Here is a 23,309-nt window from a genome sequence, read left to right as displayed (position 1 = left end):
GTGACTGCGGGACAATGCGAACTCGCCGTGTGCTGCAGAGCAAATACTACACGAGAGAATACTGTTGCCATGACAAGAGAGAGGAAGAGAGAGATGGAGAGGGTTGAGTAATGACAGAGAGGCAGTTTTGCAGCCGAAGAAAAGAATAGCGTTTATCCATTGCAGAGTGAGGAGAAAGAGGGAATAATAGATGAGTCAGCTGCTTACAATTTTTAGCACCGAATCAAACAAGCAGTGAAATTACACTGTACAGCCAGTAGCAGTGGAGCCAGGCCAAGCATGAGATAGAAACACTCCTACATACATGTGCTCTGGCTCTCTCTTGATGTCTCTGGCTCTCTCTGTTTTTTCTTCTACTTCATTTTCTCCTTTACACACACACACCAATATACTGTACACACCAAGTGACACAGATGGATGTGTCGTCTACCCTATTTCCACCCCTTCAGTGTGTAGCAGAACAGAATATATTCTTGTCTGGGACACCAGAAAAGCGCAGATACCGTTCCTTCCCCGGGAGGATTGCCTCACGGCTCCATGCTGGATGTCTGGCTTCTCACGAGGGAGCCAGCGCGGCTTTGAAATCACTCTGTTTTGGTGCTGTATGACTCTGCCTCTGCAGTGTTATGTAGTGCATACTCATGTTGTACGTTGCTGACTGCACTGTCTATTACCTGGCGGTCATAAGCTCATCATCCACACGCTGTCTCATCAATGCAGTCACACTTTCTGTAATCCTGACATTCCTGTGCCTTTGCCCTGCAGTGTGAATTCATGTAAATGTCTTTTTCTTTAATGTTAAAAATACGGTTCAAACTGTGGCATACATTTCAAACCAAAAGCATGATCAAATCAATTTCTTTCCCCAACAATTCATTAAGTAGTCCTCATACATAAATGCTCATTTTCATCCTCTTTGGGTGATTGATGTAACATATAGCCACGATTCAGCTTTAAGCCTATTTACAGCCACTTTTACAACAGACTTTTACAAACAGCCAGAGCTGTGAGTGGTTCTTAAGAAAAAAAATGGTGCACAGGAAGTGACAAATCTTTCACATTGTAACGCAGTAATCTTGCACAGCCAGACGTCCATCTTGTCAAGCGCTCTGAGGTCTGAGGAAAATCATAATAACGGACCTTTAGAAATCTTCTGGCAGCCATTTAATTGGCTGTGAGATGGTAAGCATCTGCCTATGGAAACGGTGTACTTGGTTGGATTGGAATATAAGTCAGAACTCTGGATTTTCTTCACTAAGAAAGTGCAATAAAACGGTTCCAACATGCACGTTTTCTCTAAATGGACATGACTCCCACACAGTCAGCAGCAAACAACAATGACTTTTTTAAGATTGTATGCTAAACATTAATGAATTTGGATTTTTGCATGGCAGTGTTTTTTAAATCAAATGTTTGGTTTCCCACATACTGTAGCTCAAATGAGGGTTCAAACTAAACATAACATTGGCTAGCTAGAAACTTTATTGGTTATATGATATCTCACTATACTCCTTCCCTTTTGTACTAGAACTGTATTTTGAGCTTGAATATCCTTCACCTTGTTGAGATAGTGAATTAGCTTAACACGACCTAGCAATGAATTCTGTTGTGTCTTTGTATGTGTAGCCCATTTAAATTGTTTGCTAACACATTTCATTTGCCATATCAACCTTGTAAAGTTATATGTCAGTCTTGTGTTTACAGCTTTTTTTCACTGCACCAAAGTGGTAAAAAATGACACTTAACACTTCAGCTTTCACCTTTAAGTATATTGACACAAAGCAGGCTTTTATTGGAGCTAATGACAGCAATGATGGAGAATATGAAAAAGAAAGCTGCGGGATATTACTCAACACTTGGACAATATCAAGATTTAAATGGCAAAAGATCATAGGCTAAGCAGGCAATATCCAACAGGATTAAGATATCAGGTATTAAAATGTTTGAAATGAAATGAACACATCCTGTAACTGAATGATTACGCTGTTCTCTATGATGTTAACATCTGACTGTGCGCATTATTCATGCCAATTGTAAGGCTATCAGGACTTTGTGACCCGATTAACTATAGCAGATTAACACATTGCTACAAGGTACACACTAAAAAATATTTACCACGTATTTATGCTTTCACATTATGATTGGCCAATGCAGTTAATGGTTGGATGGCGTGCATCAATGGTTGGAAAAGTAAAGCCAGGACCAACAATTTTGCTGCCCTTTCCTGCAATTTTTGGCAGAGCCATCTGCAGCGGGACCCCCTGCTGCACCGATGCATCCTCATTGACATGAATGAGGAGGCCTGCAGTTTTTGCTATTGTTACTGTGAAAGCCCTCTTACAGGATTACATCCCCTTACAGGATTACATCCAGTCAACAATAAATATTTCAATGGCATCCAGAATTCTTCAGAGACCATTGACCAATGTTTTTCCACATCCTATCAGTAGACTCAGTCACAGTCACTGGACATCGGCATTAGTAAAATAGGCAAAGGACAACATTTCAACAGAGAATGTCCCAAGAGCAGATAATCTAAACGTCATTAGAAACTTGAAAGTCTTTTTGAAGCTTTCATTTATTTAGTCTTTTCACAAACGAGATCAATACAGAATTCAATAATGTATTAACTGTAGTAGGTTTAACCAGTTGTTTTCTGTACAGTCATGCTCTTAACAGGACAAAACCAATTGATTGTGTTGACTTTGTGACCTTTCACCCATCACTTAATACAGCTGACATCTAACCAATACAGCTTGACCGTCAAAGCAAATTAAGATTAAGCCTATTAGACACTGGTGGAGACATCTGATTCTAAATGATCTATGAGCTCAAAGTTTGCCATTTTGACAGCTACACATTTATTGCTCTACTGTGGCTACTTGTGAAAAAGCTGCATCTAAAAGTTCTTTTGTTAAAGCTTTGTCTAAATATTCAGGAAAAGTAAGAGAGTAATGACTCGCCATTCTATGACTGAAATGTCTTTAAGTCAAGAAAAGTTTGACTTTTTAGAAGACATGCTTATTTGCTTTCTTACTAAGAGTTAGATAAGAAGATCAGTATCACTCTAATATCCGTACATATGACGCTATTGCTAGCAGCCAGTTAGCTTAGTTTAGCACAAAGACTGGAGGCCTGGCTCTATCCAACGGTAACAAAATCTGCCTGCCAGCGACGCTAAAAATCACTAATTAACAAAGATGTTGTATTGCTTTTGTTTTAATCAGTATAAAAAACCAACATGTAAAAATGACGCATTTTATTCACACTATTATCATATTTTTCAGGAGGTTACTTTAGTTGGCCAAGAAATAATCCAGCACATAACACCCCATTAAATGTGTTGTTTTTACATTTTGGTGCTTGCATATATTAGTAGGTGGATTTAGTTCCCTTTTAACAGAGCCAGACTAGCTGTTTCCCCTTGTTTCCAGTCTTTGTGGTAAGCTAAGCTAACTGGCTGCTGATGGTAGTTCCTTATTTATTGTACAAACATGACAGCAGTATTGATCTTCTCATCCAATTCTTGGCAAGAAAGCGAACAAGTGTATTTCCTAAAATGTCAAACCATTTCTTTAAGGTATAGAGAAGCATTATTCTAGGTTCTACATTTTGTCTTCATTGTCCATTTTGTTTGACTTTGTAATAACCACTACTTGTCAAGTAGTACTGATTCCCAACTGCATTGAATTTATCATCCTTTCTTTGTATATTGCTGCTGTCTTTATCCTAGGGATATATCTAGCAGCAGTGGAGAGAGTTAAAAGACTGTGGTGACCTTATGAGAATGGTGAGGCACTGTGACCACACCGGCAGACTCCCACTGCATCCCTTTCATCATCCTGATGGACATCTGGATGACAGCTGTCAGTCATCCTGGTAAATGGGTTTATAGTGTCATGATGTCATCAGGGTGCTGTGTTTGGTTTGAACTGAACTGTTCGTGTGGGATGTTTTTCATTTAGATCAAAACTAAGGGATGAAAGATTATGACTGAGGGATCCTAGAGCAAAAGAAAGTAGGATAGAAGTAGGTTGAAAATAGTCGAGTAGTTGGATCTAATCTTTGTTCAAGATTTCATGAGGTAGAGTGGGCAATGATACATATTTGGGCTCAAATCAAATAGGCTTAATCATCTTTGTTACTCTTGTCAAGCTATAGTGTATCAAGAGAGCTAAGTGTGACTATGAGCCTAAAATAATCACAGTACTCAGTAAGCCAACAGGAGCAGTGGAGAAAGAAATGTGGATTGTTTTCACTTTGAAACAGAAGTGTATTATATTAAATATTGGAGGAATCTATAGAAGAGTCTAATGTGATTCACTAAGACTGACATTAATTCTTGTCATGGTTCTCATGTCTGAGCACTAGAGATGAGTTGGCTACAAATATTTCTTGAGGGCCGTTAGCAGTGCAAATTTTACAGTCTAGGTCACTTAAACTTTTGTGGTATAAAGTGAGAAAATGTTCTTCCTGAAGTGGATACAGCAGCGTTAAATAAATCCACTTGTACACTTATTGTAACCACAAGTTCTAACCCTAACAGCACTGCTGCAATTCCTTGTATGAATCACTGTTCTCACTTTGCCTTCAGGAGGCGTTGAATTGCTTTTGAATTTGTCTTTTTCAAACTTGGTTTACTATTGAAAATGGATGACGCACATCCAACATTTCTAACAGGTACTGGATAAAACGGGGGATATTAAGAGAAAATCTGAACTGATGCACTCGCATGATGGCTTCAAAACAATAACGAAGAAGGAGCAGCAACAGATGATTAAAATTATTACAGGAGCATAATGAACAGTGCACTTTTGCCTTTGAACGTGGTTTACTGTTTTTCCCACTTTTCCCACTTCCCACATTTAAGGCAATAGTTTTACATTTTGGGAGAGAGTTAGATTGTGGTATCTATCTTCTTGTCTGTCTCTCTGCCAGAAAAACTAATAAGTGTATTCCCAAAATGTCAAACAATTGCCTTCAAAAAAAAAAAAAACACCACAGTTGAAACCAGATGTTTATTTGTGGCTCAGTGAGGCTGTAATTTAATTTGATAGCATGTCACACGCTCAATAGCCAATTTGACATGAGTCTGGTTCAATACGTCATGTTTAGAGTCTCTCTGGTCTCTGACAATTGAAACTTTATCACACCATATTTTTAATGATTAGCAACATCAGGGATTTCTGTATACAGTCACAATTTAGTATACATACTGGTCCATTTATTTTGTAATTGAATTTTGAAAGGTTTTGCAATTCTGTGCTTCCTCTCCTGTCTATGTTTATGGATTCACTACTAACCAGTTTATGACTGAAGGGTTATGCATGAAGGTGCACCTGCGCTTTGATAGGATTTTGAATTTTACAATTGTGCTCTGCAGGCAGACAAAATCCATTATGAAATGAGAAAATTGGTGACCTCGCATTATCCATTTTGGCCTCCTCTGAAAAGTAAAGCAGTGGCCTGCATGGCTCCCATCACGACCAGAGTGAATGTTGTTTTTTGAGAAGTTTTATTAAACGAATGAGAAAAGTGGTTTTTATCATCATCATGACTCAATGCCCTCAGCTCCAACGTTTCCTTGTTCCGTCCTGCGTGGCTTTTTCTCTTCCTGTGTTTCTCCCATCTGCAATTTATGCCCGACCCCTCTCTCACAGCCTGAGTTTCAGTTTACATAAATTCATGTAACCTTCAGTGGAATGGATGGAGTGCCTGTTTTGCCACACCATTTCAGTGCATCACAAAGCAGTGTTTAGTGAATTATACAGACACTGCAAAAAGAGGCCTTTAAATCAGATAAAATAGTCACAAACTGTTACAAAAGAGAGTAAAAGCTTGCATTTTCCAGTCATATAATTTCCAATTTTGAACTTACATCAGACACATATGTCTTTTCCTTTTCAACGAGCACAATGGGACGTTTCATCACATTGGGGAATCTTGTCTCATTTTCTTTCTTCTATACAGCCTCACACTGTCTCTCACCATAAAGCTCTTTTTATTTGTCTCTAGTCTCTTTCTGCCTTGTCAGTCAGTGTGTATGTGCGTGTCCGTCTGTATCAGTGTGTGTGTGGTTTGAGCCAGTGCCAGGGCTAAGTGATTAATTAGTAACAGCACAACTTGCTTTTCTTTGACAGTTGAGCGGTGCAGGTTTAAGACCTTTGAGTGCGGCTCACGGCTCAACAATGCACCGCCGAGATGAAACAGGGAGAAAATGGTGGGGGAAATCAATATTGTCGGATTGTGGCGACACAACTTCCTCGTCTCTGTTTGCTGTGGAGCAACAAAGGCCATCTGTATGAGGACCTATAAGAAGGCTGAAAGGAAAGGGAAGGAGGGACAGGAAGAAAATGTATTTATAGGACTGTGTTGAGATCTTTTACTCCTCTTCTCTTGTGTTTTCTGCATAAATGATTTTGTCTTACTCTCTCACACACCTCCTTTATTTTTCTCCTTCTCTCTTTCTGCTGTTTTACTCCCCCTCCCTCCCTTGTTCCTTCCTTTTGCTCTGTCTCTTAACTTTTTCTTACTTCTCAAATTATCAAGTGGCAGTATTGCGGCTTTTAACAGAATGTATTCACTTAGCAAGGATACCTTCGCCTTCAGTAACAGGAATTTGCAATTATCTGTCAGGCTCAGCGCAGCGAGAGAACAATGCTGAAGAGAGTGTCCTCTGAATTCCCACACACATTTCATTCTCGTACAACTCTGTAGAGCTGCCAGTGCCGCCCTTCTTTCCATCTGTACGTTCGTTGATGTTTTATTTTGCCATCTGGTTTCTGTGTCTTACAGAGGACGTGCAGCTATAGGCGTCGTTATATAACTTAAGTGTGGAGGAAGGCTGATCCATTGACTAATCAATTATGAGCATGGTTGAAAAGGCTCCTTTTTAAAATGTGCTGGGGTGCGGAGGACTGATTGCCCACTAATCACAATCAGAACATAAAGCCTAGGGATTTCTTGGATTTCTTGTAAATCATCAACATATTATGAGGTCTTACTGATGATTTACTGTAGTTCACAGGCAATGATTTAAAGCCACTATTTCTAGCTGTACTGTATGTGTTGCAGTGATGTTGGAGAGTAAAGTCCTGCGTTCAACAGACCTTTTAAAATTTAATTATCATTTGTGTAATTAGGCGAATACATTACGGTTAGCGAATTCTACTACCAGGCTACAGTAATTAATATAAGACATCTGTTACTTCCTAAGACCATAAGCAGGTGGCAAATAAGAGTTTACTCCTTTTAAATCCTCCTCCACCATACTGGGTGACTGATAGATTGTAATGGTAACAAGATTTACTATAAGTTTGAAAAATCTGAAATGTGAATGTCATTTATCACAAGTAATGTAACAGGATTTAAATAAACTATATGTCTCACTGCCTCATGGCAAAAGTTACGAAAGGGTAGAGGGCAGAAATATCTAGTCTTAGTAAGGCCAGCTTACCCGGGTTCAATACTGAGAACTGATATCTTATATTTCTCAAGAATTCCTGCCAAAATCTGATCCCTTTTCCTGAGAGGTTTGTAGCATTTGTGTGCTTGTGTGTCTTTGTGCACTGGTGTGTCCACATATACTGACGAATATTGGATGTACTGAAGCAAAAATGCCTTCTCCAAACCTTAGGTCAGCACTAAAATGATGGTCAGACACTCCCATTGAATCACTCGGACAAAATACTGTTAAGAGGATGTGCTGAAAAACAGAAGATCAAATGATTCTGTGTGTTAGTTTGCATTTAGATTTTTTCCACCTCAAAGATAATTGACTTTTAAGAAGAGTTGTTTCTCTACTGAAACAAATGAAATATTATAATGAAGATACCATCAGAGTTTTACAAAAAAAGTAGTTTTATGATTAATTATCTGCAGTCCTGTTTTTAAGATGAAGTTTTATGGCAAGAAATTGAAGAGAAAGTAAAGATTTTAAAATGTTCATTAACAAGTTAGCAGGACTTAGGATGTGTTTATATGTCAGATAGAGATGTTAAACTGTGTTGCAGTTTTACCTCAATTAGGCTGATATGACAAAAGCACCATAAAAAAAAAAATCAGTAATATACTGAAATTTGTACTCCAGGACAGCGATATTTCAGCCATAAAACTGACATGAATGTACTTGTGTGCTGGCATGCACGATAAAAATAAATGATTAAGTCTTGTGTAATAGAAAGCAGGTGCAGCTAATCAGTGTACTAGTACATACACTCTGGATACTGTCCAAATGTGTATTAGCCTACATGACATACAATAGGTTGCAGCTGTAGGATGATGTCCATCAGTTGATGGCATTGACATGAGTGGCTGTTTATAAGTCCTGGGAATTGATGAGTGTGAACATATTTCCTGTGGCTATGAAGCCTTTTAAAAAAGGCATCACGTAATTAGACAATTCCCAATTTGGAACACAGTCTTTTGCTAGAGAATGTGAATGACAGACATGAGGCATTTTAATTTATTTATCAGGTGTGAAATTTAACTTTAAAGAAGTACTTTGAAAAGGTTATTGTTCTCTTACCGAAGGTTAGATGAGAAGATTGATAATGCACTCATACAGTATGTGACCATTCAATATGAAGCTACAGTCTGCAGTCAGTTAGCTTAGCATTAACACAAAGACTGTAGACAGGGGGAAACAGCTAGCCTGGCTTTGTCCGAAGATAATAAAATCCATATACCGACACCTCTAAAGCTCACTAATTAACATGTTTATCTCTTTTGTTTAATCAGTGCAAAACCCAATGCGTAAAAATGAGATTAAAAGTGCTTTATGCTAAGCTAATTTAACATCTCTTAGCTTTCTTCATATTTAACGGACAATGAGAGTGGTATTTATCTTCTCATCTCGTCAAGAACGCAAATTATCTCCCAAAATGTCCAACTATTGCTTTAAACCGTCATCTGCCACATCCTAAACCTGATTGTAACCACGTCCTGTCATGTGTCCTTGCCCACAGAGGGTGGTCAGATCAACAACAACGTGGGACCGGGCTCGAACATGGGCCAGCAGCACCCTTACCCTGCCCTCAGCCAGCTGGCTCATGTGTATGAACAGCAGCAACAACAGCAGCAACAGCAGCAGCAGCAGCAGCAAAACAAGGATCTCAACAAATACGCCTCCCTGAAGGCTGTGGGTGAGTGTCAAGTTCTATTATTATCTTTAAATTTTTAGACGAAGAAGAACAGAGATTTTTTTTTTTTTACAGTTTGGGATAGGCAGTGTACTTGATGTTGTGCCATTGATTATAAAAAATGGGTGTTGATTTCTCCAGCTGTTGCTGTTGGCTCTGACCATAACAGTGTTTGGAGCAGATGCATCATCATCACAATAAGTCTTGGGGCTTCCCCAATTCTTGATAGTGAAGTCACCATCTGATGCATCCTGAGTTGGCAGTGGATCTTTAGAAAATGAAAACTGGGGTCTTGTTTTATTAATTCCTTGCTTTTTCCCCACTATATTCTCCTACATGTTTTGAGATCCGAACGCATATGGTCTTATGATTTATCCAGAGGTCTGTGGGAACAATGTGACTAAGCTACGGCAGTCTTGCGAGCAGATCTGACAGGTGTTATTGATTGAGCTACCAAACTGGACACGGCGTAAAACAGAAACAGCCTGCTTATCAAGCTGTTTGACAGCTTCATGCAGGCTACCAAATTCAATGAGCTCAGTTATCAGTGCAGCTGATTTGAATTTGCCTCACCATGCCCATATGTTATTGGCAGAGGCATCACTATTTCATAACCTGCATTCGTTTGAGATCGACTCGTGAATTTTTCAGTGTGTGTCTGTCAGCTTGTTTATGCTAGACAGGTATCCTGTCCTCACTTGATCCAGTATTCAGCCCACTCCCACCAGATAATATCTACAAACACATCTAGATATGTGTAGAAACGGCTCCAAGATGCTATTTGTCGGCATTTGTGCCCTTTTATTAGGAAAATGACCATACAAGAGCTCGTCTTTGGAAGGCCTCTCCTGCATGCTGAGAAGCAGAAGATAAAATATCTGATTCTGATGACAAATGTAGGTGTGATCTTCCTCTGTATTGTAGATGTAAATGCTATCCTTACTCCACACTGCATGTGGAGGGCACTGACTCATCCCTCAGACATGTTACAGTAATACTGTAGATTATCTGGCTTGTTAATGCTGAGTACAGCTTTGTGCACCGGAAGCACAAGGATGTTGTGTAATTATGGTAGCAGTTTATATAACCGCCAGCAAAACTGAGAAAACAGAGAATAATGAGTGACAAGTGGACACATCATTTTTAAGCCTAAAGGAAAACTGCCCTAAAAGAACAGCAGTGAAAATAGTGATTAACACTGTCATCCTGAGTTCTGAACCCTGGTATCTTAATTTATTGTATTGGCGGTGTATTTTTAGAAGTCTCATATAACTGGCCAAATATAGACATGAGGCAATGTCAGGATATTTTCAGCACAGGTACAACTGCGTTTGATTGCAGGAAATTGTTCGGTTATCTAAAACATCAGCGGAAAATGTCAAAGAACAAAGGGATTCTTTCTCAACTCAACATTTTTGCACCAATATTCAACAAGGAGAGAGACGCCAGTTTCTCCGCTGACAGAAGCTTCAATAAATCAGAGTGCAGTGCAGCCACAAGACGTGCTGCAATTTGAGGAAGGAACGCAACCTCACTGTTTCTCATCAAGAAAACCTTACTCCCTGATGATAGGCTACAGCTTTTCTTTCATCTCCTACACACAGAACCAACAGATCAATGCAGCACGTGCTCCGGGGATTGAGGGTGGCATTTTTGACAAAATGTAAGAAATCTCAAAGGAAAACAGATGAGGCAGGTTTATGCAGAATAGCTACAACTAAAAGGTAAACCTCTAGCATGATTTGTTAAATTTATTGACCACGTCATCAGTTATACTGAAGGCAAGATCCGTAATCCAATTTTCCAAGCCGGAAGAAGTAAACCTTCATTCCAATTTAAGAGGTTCTTGGGTGGTGCCTGGTTCTTACTGCGTTCCTCAGCTGGATGTACCTCCACCGGTGTAGATGACTTGGGGAGATTAATGAATCAATATCTGTGATTGATTTAAATGCTTTATTGTTATATAGATCAGCAACTTAGTCACTCTTCCCCCCTGCAAAACTTGTGCCAACACTTGTAGCTGTGGATCCACTGGGACCTTGCAGCAGATTCTTTAGAACAAGTATGTAACATCTTCTAGGTATAATACACAAAATATTATGTTTTAAGTGAGTGGATAAGACAATAGATATAATAGATCAATAGATAGACTGATAGACAATGTATACATAGTGTTTGTCCAATGACACAAGAGAATATTCTGTATACGTAAATTTAAATTGTTTCATAATGTGATTGTAATAGTTATTAACAGGCTTTACAATTCACAAAATATTTATCACAGAAGACATTTCGGTTGAATTGTTGAAGTTTCTCAGAACAGTCTAACTGCATTTCTATTCAAGGACTAAATGCTCACTGTGATTGATTATTATTCTGAAGAAGTCTCTCTAAGTAGATTTTTATAATGTAGTTGCAGGTTCTGAAAGCAGTGACTGCCTGGAGGGCATAAAATCAATCAAAAAAAAGCTATGATATGCTCTGGAAATGTCTGGAAGTAATGTTAAATGTACACAATTTCAAGTTTATTGGAAGTGTGCAAAATGAAGCAAATTTGTCCATTTGGGTTTACACAAGGCTCTTTTTTTAAAGACTGAATTGAGTCCAGACAGAAATGTAGAAATTACATTCCAACTTTTTAGCACATATCTGTCAATGTTCTTCCATTCGTCCACTTCAGCTTTACTCAATCCTCCTTCCCCCCCCCCATCTGCTTCTTTGTATTCAAAATGGACCTCATCTTCCCTCAACCACTTTGCTTCAACGTTTGCTCTTCTAACCTTTAATGCTCGTTTTTCTCTCCCCGATCATCCTCCTCCGGTCCCTCCCTCTCCGCTTTCCTCCTCTCTTCTTCCCTGTCCCCTTCATTTCCTCTCACCTTTACTTCTGCACCTTCCCTCCCACCACTCCTCATTTCTCATCCATCTTTCTTCTTTCATATTGCCACCTTTATCATCATGCCTCCTACCCTCTCTTCTGCATTTTCCCTTACCTGTTTTTTTCCTTTTCCTTTTGTCTCCCCCTCCTACATGCACTGTCTCCCCTTCCCCGCCCTCCCACCCTCAATCCATCATGTTCCGTATCGCTCCTTAAAGAACCATTGGTCTGCTAATCTCAATCCTCCCTTATAGCGGCTCATATCTGATTCCATTTCTGTAATTGAAGGGAGGCACCCCCCCTTGGGCTTACACTTGACTGACAGATTTTCATTCCACAAGTGGTATTCAAAGAGGCTCCTATGAAATGATTGGAAAACCTGTCCAGAGATATACAGCTCAGGAGCCCAGGATTCCAGGAGGCAAACTGCCATTACTGAGAGCCAATGATGGGAACGTCACACATGAGCTGTGAAAAATGTGTGTGTGGGGAAAGCGAGGGTGAGAGAGAGAGAGTGGGGGGAATAAATGACAGCAAACTAAAAACAAAAAGCTAGCAAAGGCTCTTTTTGAAGTCACCTTTGTGTGAGCAGCACTAATCTTGAGCAACATAAATGGACTTTTCTTTTCTTCTCCCATTTCTACACACTCTGCTGTTTTCACTGCCTGTTGAACCCTTGAGAAATGGAACCAAGTCTAAGATCAACACCACCTTCCCCAACACCCTCCAACCAGGCTTTTTTCCCTTTTCTTTAATTGCCTCTGCCACTTTCCCAATGGTCTACCGTCCAGCTGATAAGCCACACTTCTGTTAATCAATAGCCATCTCCACTGTCCCCATGTGCATCTATATAAGGTCACTTTATCGAATTCTAACAGCATCCGAGGCAAAAACCAACTAATAAAGGTCCCTGGATGCAGAGCTGTAACTCGGCCCAGAGGGGGACGCAGTCTTCAACAAGTACAAATGACCAATTATGGCCCACGTCTCATGCACATCTGCTCTGCTAAATGTAACAACTACCATAAACACTAAAGAGACGGCTGTGTTCTTACATGCTATGCAACATGCTGTTAAGAAGTTTTTCACAGATGGTCTGCAAAGTAAATCCGCAGTTAATGGGGAAGCAATTGCTCAGTTTTTTAATCTTTTTTTTTTAATCGTTCTTGCTCTTGTTCTGCATTTTTTCACATTCATATAGTATCTCACACTGGTTCTGAAAGCACTTTCTGCTTTAGGGAATAAAACTGCCAACCAACAAGTCACAAGCCTGCTTTTCTAAACTTTAGGCTCTCGCAAAAACCCAACCTGCTGTGTTTATTGGAGTTTTGTATGCAAGACTCAATTTCAGCTTAGCGAAACATCTGTATCAGTATGGAATTATTTAAAAGTTTTTTGAGAACATGCAGATTATAACCATATACCCTCACACCTCAGCTGGGATTTAATCTTCTATAATCCTCTTTACATGCAAATGAGTTTCACAAATGAGACACAAAGGGAGTTTTTTTCAGGCTTCTTTGTTTATTGGTTTGGTACATCACAGGGAAGTGATATCTTAAAGGGGAACTCCTGTGGTTTAACATTGCGCTTCCACAATGTTACAGGACTCACAAGAGATAGATCTGTAAAAGAAAGGTCACAATCAATGCAGCAGAGGCCCGAGATATCCTGACTTTTAAGACATTTTCAAACCTATAGTTTGTTTGCTCTGATCTGAATCAGTGAACTTGTGTTTTCCTGTTGATACGGCTTCTTTTCACACAGGAAAAATTAAAGTGAACTAAGATGCATCACTAAAAGCCACTTGAAAATGCTCTCTGCTCTCTGATTAGTTGTGTCTGGGGCAAGAGCAAATTCTAAAATGTAAAAATAAATTTTTGCAGGTTTTAAAGACATTTAAAACTACAACTTACCCACCGTCACCTTGGCAGTAGATATGGCTGGCTAATAAAAAAGCAGACTGACATAGTGGTCAAACCGTAATAAAGTCTTTATGTTATTGGTGCTGAGGGACTTCAGAGGAGCAGTGCTTGATTTTTTTTTTTCTTCCTGATGCATAATGTGTGCGAGTCTCTGTGGGATGCTGGCCTTTCGCAGGCAGAGGCATGCAGAGCCCACACTGTGCAACAGCGGTGTTTTCCGTTTCCACTCACGTACGCTGCTGGATGTGTGCACCGTTGAGCTGACTGCCGCTGGATTGATTCACCTGTCGCCTGAGCAAGTTTGATCCCCAGGGGTGGTGAGACGCTGCTGCTCCCCCCCCTACCCCCCCCACCCCAACCCCCACAAGCCCCCCTGCTATCCCCCCACAGGGCCGCTCACTCGTTTCTCTCCCATTCACACAGCAATAAACTAGATTTATAGTTACAGCGGCAAAGCAAACTCGCTGAGTGTGTTAACTTTATCTTCAAGGACGTGGAGGCAACAAGGGCTAAAGAGTAATGACTCGACTGTGAACGTGAATCCGACAGAAAAAAAAAGGTCACATTTTGCACTGATAAGAGAGACGGTAGCTTGGTGACAGTGACTGACAGAGAGAGTAAAAAATGTGAGGCATTAAATCTGACTGCTCCAAGGCTAAAGAAACACACACACAGACAGACACACACACACACACACACACACACACACACAGATATTCAGAAGATATGGGGAAACACTTACACTAACACATAGACTACAGTGAAACTTCTGTGTTGACTTTGTCCATGTGTAAAAAGATAGATACATGTAGGTGTCTTTATACATACAGTATGTATATGATTATATATTGTACATGTATGTTATACCTCATACTCTTACCAGTTAAAGGGATAGTTTGCATTTTTTGAAGTGGGGTTGTATGAGGTAGTGATGTGTTGGTTGCAAAAGTGTAGTCTTTATGAGCCAGCTCCTTTAAGTGAACGATGGGAGCCGGCTTCCATCTTAGAGACAATGTCTTTTTTTTAATACAAGATATAATATTAGGATGATGTTTTCGCCACACTGCTCGGCCACGCTCACTCCATGCACTGACTGAACGTTGTGTCGATGTGTGTGTGTGTGTGTGACCGGTCACGTGTAATAACAAACAGAGATTATACCATCAGGTCAAAGGCAGGCGAGGGGGCTGATGGTCTACAGTTCTGAGGGACTGTAGCTGTCCTGTGTTGTTTTCTCTTTGATTTACTTTCATTTAGCATTTTTTAAAACTGGCCTTACACTGTTTTGGATATATAAATAAAACATTCAATATACATGTGTAATAGTGTTTGATGTTTTTAAGGTTTTTATAACAAGCATAATGTCAAACTATGGTATTCTGGAAATTACATTGAATAATTTAAGTGATATATGTGCACACATACCAATCATAGATCAAAATATTACTAAATTTGGCTGAATTATAAAAGCCAGAAGTGTTATTAAATCAAAAGCCATTTGAGAGCCGAAAGAGCTGGCTCTTATTGCTAAGCTGAGCCAAATGATCTGGCTTACTGAAAAAAGCTGGAATTCCCATCACTAGTATGGGGTACTTATCCATAGTCAGTGTATTACCTGCAGTAGATGGCGGTCCGCAACCCCCCACCAATACCCAATAATGGAGAAGCAGGCAGAAGTACCGGCACAGAAGATAAGCACTGTACTGCTGTGGAGGGGGCCAGCAGCAAAACATATTTTAGCCACCTAAAAAATCCACTAAAAAACAAGCACTGTATTATGCCGCAGATCAGCTGTTTGGGTCAGAAAGTGCTGCTGCGGTGTAATACAGTGCGTGGCAATACGGAAGTTCTATGGTTAAGAAAATGTAGTGCCAAAGGAAAGGGCTGTCTGGCAGCAGAAAAGCAGTGAAAATATTCTAAATAGAGCATACATTTAAACTGATATTGAGTTTTTTTAGATAAAATACGTTTACTGCTGGCCCCCGTCAGCGTGCTTCTCCAATTGAGAGGGAGGATGCGGACCGCCATCTACTGTAGGTAATACACTGACAATGACAAGTACCTCATACAACCCCCCTTCAAAAAATGCAAGCTATCCCTTTAAACAGATTTCAGTTGTCACATTAAACTATTTTCTCCATCTTTCTTGTCTGATTGAAAAATGTCAAGTGCTGCATATGTAACTTGATGTAACTCGCCTCAGCCAGACACCACTCAGACTGTCTAGTTAAGCAATGCCTCAACTCTGTGTTGCGTTTTGTTGGGTGGAGGAATGATGGACGGCAGGCCTGCGTCTATTTCTGTGCTGCCATTTATTGTGTGGATGCATGAACTGTTCAGTCACAGACACAGCACAGCACATTCAGGCATTTCATTATGAACTGGCAAAGTTACGCAGTAAAAAATTCCATTATAAAGAAAATACAGTCACATTGACATATGAACCCCCCCACTGGTTTTCAACTGAGGGCAAATATCTGTGTAATGATGGAGAGAGGAGAGTGTCTGAATTAATGTCATAAAAATATTGATGGTGCAACATGTGTCGCTCCTATTATTATTCTTGCTTTTTGTCTTTTTCCATTTTGGGGGATAATCAATGTTCTCAGTTTTGGAACTGTTATATGCTTTGGGGGTTGTACACAAGAAAGTATAACATGGCCAAGGATTTAATGTGTTAGCTGTGGGATACAACTTGAGCCCTGTATTTTTAGCCTATATTTGTTTACATTTTGGAAAATTGACATCATTAAAAGTTCCTGTTTGCAGTGGATGTACAGACAGCTATCACTGGATTACTTTGAAACTAAAGAAAACTTAAAAATGTCTTCCGATTCTGGAGTTATAGGGAGCATCTTTTTTCCATGTTTTTTAAGCAGATTTATGGATGATTATTCACAATGCATGAAGGAGTATGAGTATAATTTTTTATGCAAATTACAGCTCTCACCTCACATCTCTTTGCGCCCCCACCCTTGCGCACCCAACACCCTTGTGCCCTACTGGGGAGGCTCACAGTTTGAAAACCTCTGACTCAGAACAAGCACAGTATAAAAAATCAAATATTTATTTTAGCGGTTAGTTAGCACTAAACAGTTAGGTAGCTTGTTTAGGGAGTGCACTACTTTATGTTATATGATCAATTTAGCTTTTTAAAATGGGGCGGCTGTGGCTCAGGGAAGTAGAGCAGGTCGTCCACTAATTGGAAGATCAGCAGTTCGATCCCCGGCTCCTCCAGTCCGCATGTCAAAGTGTCCTTGGGCAAGATACTGAGCCCCAAATTGTTCCCGAAGGCTGTGTCATCGATGTGTGAGTGTGTGTGAATGAGTATTAGACACCTTGCATGGCAGCCTCTGCCATCAGTGTATGAATGTGTGTGTGAATTGGTGAATGTTGACATGTAGTGTAAAGTGCTTGAAGTGGTTGGATCCATCCATACCATCCATACCTTCATTTCAGAAAACATTGTAGCTCTGGAATAGGACTAGCCTTAATTTCCTACATGGAAAGAAAGGCAACAAAATTTTCTCAAAATCTTCTCTTCATTATACTGTATGTCAAAAGGAAATTAAGTCCTGTTACTCAATGTTTGGAGTTACAAACAGTAACATCTACCAGGGACATGTTGCCATGTTGGAAAACATGACACCACATCTTTCTCCAAAATATTCTTTTTTCATGATAGTGAACACCTTCCCACTACACAGAAATTAGATGTTTTCTTGGCTTTATAAAGGAGGTGGAAGAGACATTCTCGGCTCTCTTTTTGATTTCACTCCTCCAGTGGCATGACAGGCCTCGATATGCAGGCGTTTACAGTAGCCCTGACACCCTAGATGGTCAGTCAGATAAAGGTAGGCTGAATAACAAAGTTAAAGTATACAGGTTTGTTTTACGACCTTTTCAGATTGTGGGAGTAAAAAGGGATGGGATGTTTTCTATCCAAACTTCTGCCTGTGTGTGTGCATTCACATGTGCATGACTTAGTTTGCAGCTGATTTCATGAGTCATTCTCTTTAACAGTTTTATTTTATTTTTGTTCCACTGTAGCAAAACAGACGAGCAGAGGATATTGTTTTTTTCACAGTCTATAAAGAGCAAACAGCAAAATTGGAGGAAACTAATTTATTCAGATTTCAACATTGAACCCAAGATTTCAGCTGTCCTCTTCTGCAGATCTTTCATGTTCATTTAACATTTTCATTAGCTTCCTGTTTCTTTCTCTCCTTCTTCTGTCAGCTGCCAAGTACAACGGTGAAATCTACAACAAGCGTCGACTGATGGTGGAGCTGCCAACGAAGGGTGGCCTCCCTCTCCAACCCATGGGGAACTCCAGACCCTCCATGGGCAACATGTCGTCGATGAATCCCGCGATGACCACCAACCCTATGGCTTCTAACCCCATGACCTCCAACCCTATGAACCAAACCATCACCCAGATGACCTCCATGACGCAAATGACATCTATGACACCCATGACTTCTATGACACCCATGACCTCCCTTACCCCGATGACCTCCATGACTCCTATGACCTCCTTGGGTCCACTGACTCCAGAGCCAGTGGCCACTTACGTCACAGAGATGCCCAGCATCTCCTCCATCTCAACCCTCCCGACAGAACGGCACGGAGGTGGTGGAGGAGGGGGACTGAAGCTGAATGGCCAGAAACCCAAAGGCAGCCATGCCCACGCTGCCCACGCTGCCCACAGCTCTCACAGTGCTCACACTCACACTCACACTCACAGTCATGCTCACAGCCACAGTAGCAAGCCGCCAGGACTGGGGGCTACCTCCCTGGCACACATGGCGGGGACCATGCCAGGTGGCATGTCCCTGGGCATCTCCAGGGCCGCCGAGAGTGTCATTGGCTCCAGCTCGGCTACAATGGGCCGCCCATTGGCCTACAGTTCCAACACCATTGCGACTGGGCATGCGATGGGGTTGGGCCTGAAGGGTTGGGATGGGACTGAGACGGTGGGCCGGAGGAAGACCTACGGGCACAAGAGGCCTCAGTGTACCGTGCTGGAGCCGAACCAGCTCCACAGCACCAGAGGCCAGAGCCACAGCCAACACTTCCTCCCCACACAGCCCTACTTTGTGACCAACAGCAAGACAGAGGTGACTGTGTGAGAGAGGATATGAGGGAGACAAAGAGGGGGAAAGGATGCATGTTGAGTGGTGGCATAAGTAATCTCTAAGTGGAGACACCAACTCCAGGGTTGGTCAAAGGTGCAGATCTATGTGTGTGTTTGTGTGAAGAAGTTGAGGCTTGTTGGTACTGGTGAATGATTGTCACAACTTTGTGGTGGGACAGTGACACTGTGTCTGAGTGGTCCTCGTTTCACAAACGGAGAGTTCACCAATCAAATCACCGAACAGACCTTTGTTGTCAAGAGGATAGCGGCCAAGTTGGTGGTGTCTGTAACCATAACAACAAAGAGCCTACAGAGCAGGGATGTCTGTACACTTGTGGTAATATCAGAGTGTTGTCTCACAGCTAATATCTACTCTGTAATGATAACAATGTCTGAGCATTACAGCGCAACTACACACAGCTGTTAAAAATGGGAAACTGCTGATAATAAAATGGATGGGCTTTTACGAACCAAACCTGAGAAGCAACAGAAGAGATCAAGTGTAAAGCACCAAAGCATCGTGATAAAGGAGGAATACAGCAAGTTTACCCACAAACCTCGCAACAAGAGTTCTGCTCATCTGCCCAACAAAGCATTGAATGGTTTGGAAGAAATAACATTTCCTTATGATTCTCCCCAAATCTCCTGAGGGCTTTGAAACAGACACACGATGAGGGCGCTGGGCTTTAGACTGCAGACATGCAGGGTTTTGTACTGTGGCCATTCAGAAACGCCTTGTAGGCTCTGCAGCTGAAGGTCGCCCTTTTCCACAAGGCTCCAGCACAGAGAATGGAAGCTGTCGCACTGGCATTGTGCTGTTCTGATCTCGTCTGCGTGGTGACAGCTGGCCCAGAGGAGGGATAAGGAGGCAGGGAGGCAGCATCTGGATGATGCTGCAGCTAGCAGAGGCTTCTTGGAGCATCATTCTTGTACACAAATGCACACATTCAGAAACATGCACATGCATTTTTACATTTTCACAAACATACAAAAACATATACTGTAGAAATACCACACACCAGGGCTTGGCCGATATGAGTTTATGAAGAATGATACCAATAACTTTAGAATTAAGTTGCTAATATTTTGTGTGATTTGTGCATATCTGTTATCTCTAAATTTGACTGTCTGGATTCCCAAAACTTAAAAATGATATTCCTGTCAGTGAATTTAGACCATGACAGTGCTCTAAACCAATTAAAACCAGAAAAATGTAACTTTTAGAAATGGCAGCTAAGTAAGGATGACCCACCTTATCTATTCAGTGACAGGGCACAGTCTGGGATAATTTACTGCCTTTTAATTCCAAAACTATTAAGAAAAAGATTGCAAATAAAAAGAAAATAAAACTGTTTTTATGTACTGTAGCAGTGGCCGGGGATGGCCTTCATAATACTGGAACGGGACAAAAAACTTATTTAATTAAAGATATGTTATATGTATTTTAGGCTAACGTGGATAGCACTCATAGAGTGGGTTAACTAAGTAATTGAACATATTTCATTAGGTAAAGCAAATATAGGCTTTGGCTGCTCAACATTTTATTTCTGCGCAGATATGCATAGGGTGTTCTACTTCTCTAGTTTTAGAAAAAAGTGAGAAAATACTGTGAAAAGTGGAGTGAGCTGGAATAAAAATACCACTATTCTTTCAGTGGTGATGGAAGACACTGCTACGAGAAACTAGGCTTGATTAGATCGCTCACTGTACTCGAGCTCTAGCTGAAAAAAACATCACAACCAGCGGGAAAAAAACAACTATCTGGGTTGCATGACTCAAACATAAAAATAAATCCTTAAGTCTGACAAATAGGCCAAATCTTCTAAGGGCTTCTCCAAACCCGATTGCTTGTTTTGTAATGATGTGAGACTTATTAGCAACTGCTGCCACTGTTATCATTTTGACCTTGTAATCTAAAGTGCTGCTTCCACCTCCAAGACCCTCTTTACATTTGTGATTAAGATGCATTTTCAGTGATCAGATTGTAATCAGACAGTAAAATGTCAATGCACCCAAAACACACAGTAAATAGATTATGATCTGATTGCTTAAAGCGTCTCTGGAGGTGGTCAGAGAAGCATTTGGCATAAGTGTAAATGCAGTTATGCGTTGGACATTTCAGTGCAGATCCAACCAGGGCACAAGCAAAACAGGCAATAGACGGTTCAGACAGTACCACACAAACAAAGACAGATTGTCGGAACATTTGTGGACAGAGAACAAGCAAAAAAAAAAAAAAGAAGTGTGGATTGATGATTTTTAAGCATGCGAATATGAGAAAGAGGTGCACATGACAATCTGGTGAGAGGAAAATACATTGGATTTCAGTGTGTATACCAGAGACACATTTTATTGCCAGCTCCAGCAAAGCTACACACAGTTTGGGTACCCTGTGTATCCAGACTGCATGTAGTTCTGAGGTGCATTAGGGGGAGGCGGGGGAGGCGGGCGTAATACTACAGCTTCTAAATCAAAAGACACATGAAACAACTAAGCCAGTTGAGCGTAAGATAAGAGGGTCTATAGGAGGGGATATTTCTGCCTCCTGCTGTGAAACCCCTGCTGTCTTGAGGGTCACATGACTGGAAAAACCTGGAGACCAAATTGAAGGCGTGGAACAGGATTTCAGAAGTCATGAGAGCATTAAAATGTGTCACCTACACCCACAATATATGCACACTCACACACACATATACACACAGACCACATTACAGGGTGGACTCTGCTTTCCTTCTGCTCCCGCAGTGCAGAGCGGCAGGCATCATCGCAGCAGAGAGACAAAAAGTCAGTGCTGTTACCGCGCCTGTTGTACATGAAAGACTGTGAAACTCCAGACCTTGGCCCTTTGTAGCGATAACTGATATCATGCTTTTTATATATATAAATATACATAGCCTTTCTCTCTTAATCCCTTTCTTTTCATCCTTTCTAATTTCACTTCTTTTCACCCCTTTCTTCTTCTTTGCTCCTCCCATGTCTGAATGGAAGACCTTCGGAGTAGAAATATCTCTGAGAAACAAAAATGGGGCTGTGATGAATCTTTCCTGTGATAGTGGAGTACAGTCATGATGAGACAGTGAATAATAATAATTCACCCCCACCTTGAGAGACATGATTGGTTTCCCCGTGTGCATTGTTCTAGCAGGAAATATAAGTGATTGATTCTGTGTGCCAAAAAATGTAATTCAGTTTGCAATTTTCTACCATTGTGTGTCCTCTTGAACACTGCGCACATTTCCACTCTTTTTAACTTTGTGTATGTCTATGTGTGTGTGTGTGTGTGTGTGTGTTTGTGTGTGTGTGTGTGTGTGTGAGAAAGAGAGAGAGAGAGAGAGAGAGAGAGAGAGAGAGAGAGAGAGAGAGAGAGACAGAGAGAGAGAGAGAGAGAGAATCATACTTTGGCATATGAATATTGTCTTTGAAAAAGTAAAACTCAAACAAACAAAACAACCAATCAAAGTGAATCATATATAAATGACATCACAATCTCATAAACCTATTTGTCTGATGAGAATCCTTTGCAAATGTAGTTGTTTTCTTTCCTCCTCCATGTATCTCTTTACTCATTTTCTTTGACAGCTGGTGGTTTTGTCTGTAACAGAGTTGAAAAGCAGGTCAGTGTTTGCTTAGGATGTGCATTATCGGACCCAATTGACTTAATCCAGCAAGGCGGAAGTGTGGAAATATGAACCCTCCTTGCCATCCCATACCGCTCCATCCTTAAAGCCCATTCAGCTTCGCAAAACCAGCCACTGGAACAATTGGTAAGCAGGCAGAGCAGTGGAAACAGTTGGTAAACAAACACCCCTCATCCCTCACCGTAACGGCCAAAATAAACCCGATGGAAAGCGGGAATTGGTTGCGCTGGCTGGGTCATGGTTGATAGGGTCAGGGCCACAGATGAATGGGTTCAGGATGCAGTCATGTCTGACATTTTTCATCAGACGAGTCAGTCAGACAAAAAATGCCACAGCAGAGACAAAAGGACACAGGTAGTATGCGGGCTCAAAACAGTCGATTCAGTAAAAGAGCCAGCTCCTGAACAGTGTTCCTGTACATCATTTATTGAAGAGAATCTGTAAGATGCTTGTTTTTCTGAATTTTATAGTGTTTGTACTTACTTCAGTGCATTCTGTGGCGAACAATTTCAAAACCTGCCAGTTCCAAAGAAAAAGAAGTAAATGTGCATTATTTCTCATTATTTTCTCTCATCTTGGAGGAGTTTTGGGA

The 23,309-nt window shown here is 40.8% G+C and overlaps 1 protein-coding gene across 1 annotated transcript in view; it reads left to right on the top strand.

Moving 5' to 3' along the window:
• Positions 1-22,394, top strand: part of shisa9a (shisa family member 9a) — a 53,517-nt gene extending 31,123 nt beyond the window's left edge. The window contains exons 3-4 of the mRNA XM_044336789.1: positions 8,967-9,143; positions 18,182-22,394. Coding sequence (XP_044192724.1) covers positions 8,967-9,143; positions 18,182-19,074 — 1,070 coding nt within the window. The 3' untranslated portion in view covers positions 19,075-22,394. The remainder of the gene's footprint in view (positions 1-8,966; positions 9,144-18,181) is intronic.
• Positions 22,395-23,309: the final 915 nt, after the last annotated feature.

This window comes from Thunnus albacares, chromosome 20, assembly GCF_914725855.1.
Source record: "Thunnus albacares chromosome 20, fThuAlb1.1, whole genome shotgun sequence".
Lineage (NCBI taxonomy): Eukaryota > Metazoa > Chordata > Actinopteri > Scombriformes > Scombridae > Thunnus > Thunnus albacares.
The sequence above is the reverse complement of the archived record's forward strand: the minus strand, read 5'-3'. Positions and strand labels throughout refer to the sequence as shown.